General features: G+C 65.7%; 1 protein-coding gene across 1 annotated transcript; it reads right to left on the bottom strand.

The window, feature by feature from the left end:
- Positions 1-9: 9 nt before the first annotated feature.
- Positions 10-1,319, bottom strand: EMIHUDRAFT_125043 (hypothetical protein; the record flags this gene model as incomplete). The annotated part of the gene is made up of 3 exons (XM_005760191.1): positions 10-257; positions 320-1,139; positions 1,218-1,319. Coding segments are annotated over 3 exons (1,170 nt in total), but the record flags the coding sequence as incomplete, so codon positions are not given.

Raw genomic sequence — 1,319 nt, 5'->3', positions numbered from 1 at the left:
AGACTTTAGCTATGCCTTTATCATGCGGGTCTCGAGCGTGGCCTCGTTTGAGCGCAGCGTGGCCTCCAGCGCGGCGAGGCTTTGCTCGAGGATGGTATCGTAGTGGTTCGGGTAGTATCGCATGACCTCCTCAAACGCCTCCTCGGTGAGTACGTACAGGATGCAGTTGTCCAGCGCCCTCGCCCCGGCTATACGCCGCGTCGCAGTAAGCATCGCCAACTCGCCCGCTCCCATCATGCAAATAAGGCGCGTTAAGCCTTGCTGCGCGCATGGGCACGCGTCACGAGAGCGGCGGCGGCGAGTGCAAGAAGCATCACACCAAAGCTGTGCAGCAGGAACGCTGCCGCGATCCCCAAGTCGAGTGCCACAACGGCGGCGAGGAGGACCGGTGAGGGAGCGCGGGCAATGGTGTTGAGGGACGCCTGGCGGCCCGCGAGGAAAGCCTCAAGGTGCGCGTCGTAAAACGCCTGGGCCGACTCGGGGAAAAGGCGGGCGAGGCTTGAGCAGAGCGAGCGTTCGGAGACGAGCAGCCCCGTGGCAGAAAGCATGAACGGTGCAATCCACTCGGGGTGCGATGACGCCACGACGGGGGTGCCTTTGGGGCCGGCGGCGAGGATGTAGCCAGAGGTAGTGACGGGGTTGATGATCGCGCCCGTGGTGAGCGTCGCGCTCTCGACCTTTGCACCATCGAGATTCGAGCCGGGCTTGACATCTCGCGCCGCCGCGAGCACGCCGTCGACACGAAGGACGTGGTCGGGGGTGAGTGCGAGCGAGCCGCCGCTGTGGCTGATGCGCACCATCCGCGCCGACAGCACCACCTCCTTGTGCTGGTTGACTATCACGCGCGCAATCTCGGCCATCGAAGAGAGCACGCGGTCGCCAGATCGGAGCTCGGCCATGAGCACCTTCTCCGCCGCGCCGCCCGAGCCAGCGCCGAAGCAGTCCTCGTAGGCGGCGGGCGCGGTTGCGTCGGGCACCAGGATGCGGCACGCGTGCGCAGTTGCGCGGTCAAAGCACGGGTTCTCGACGCGGACGCAGGTGTACTGGATGCCCAGCTGGCAGGAGTCATACGGCGACGGGTTCGATGGGTTTGACGCGTCGTGCCACACTGGAGCGAGCGATGACTCGTCGCATCCGACCTGTTTGGGAATCGGGCGGGCGGTTGAGCCAAGACGCGAGGGAGGCACGGGCGGGGTGTGAGGAGGGCAGCGCCGCACCGCCCCCGTGCCGATCGAGTACGGGATGAAGACGCCCTCTTGCGAAGCCAGCTCCGTGCCGGTGCAGTCGGTGTTGCTGAAGGACTTGATGGTGAGCTCTGT

Source organism: Emiliania huxleyi (assembly GCF_000372725.1).
Source record: "Emiliania huxleyi CCMP1516 unplaced genomic scaffold EMIHUscaffold_7721, whole genome shotgun sequence".
NCBI classification, from domain to species: Eukaryota; Haptophyta; order Isochrysidales; family Noelaerhabdaceae; genus Emiliania; species Emiliania huxleyi.
Note: the sequence above shows the minus strand (reverse complement) of the source record. Positions and strands in the feature narration are given on the sequence as shown.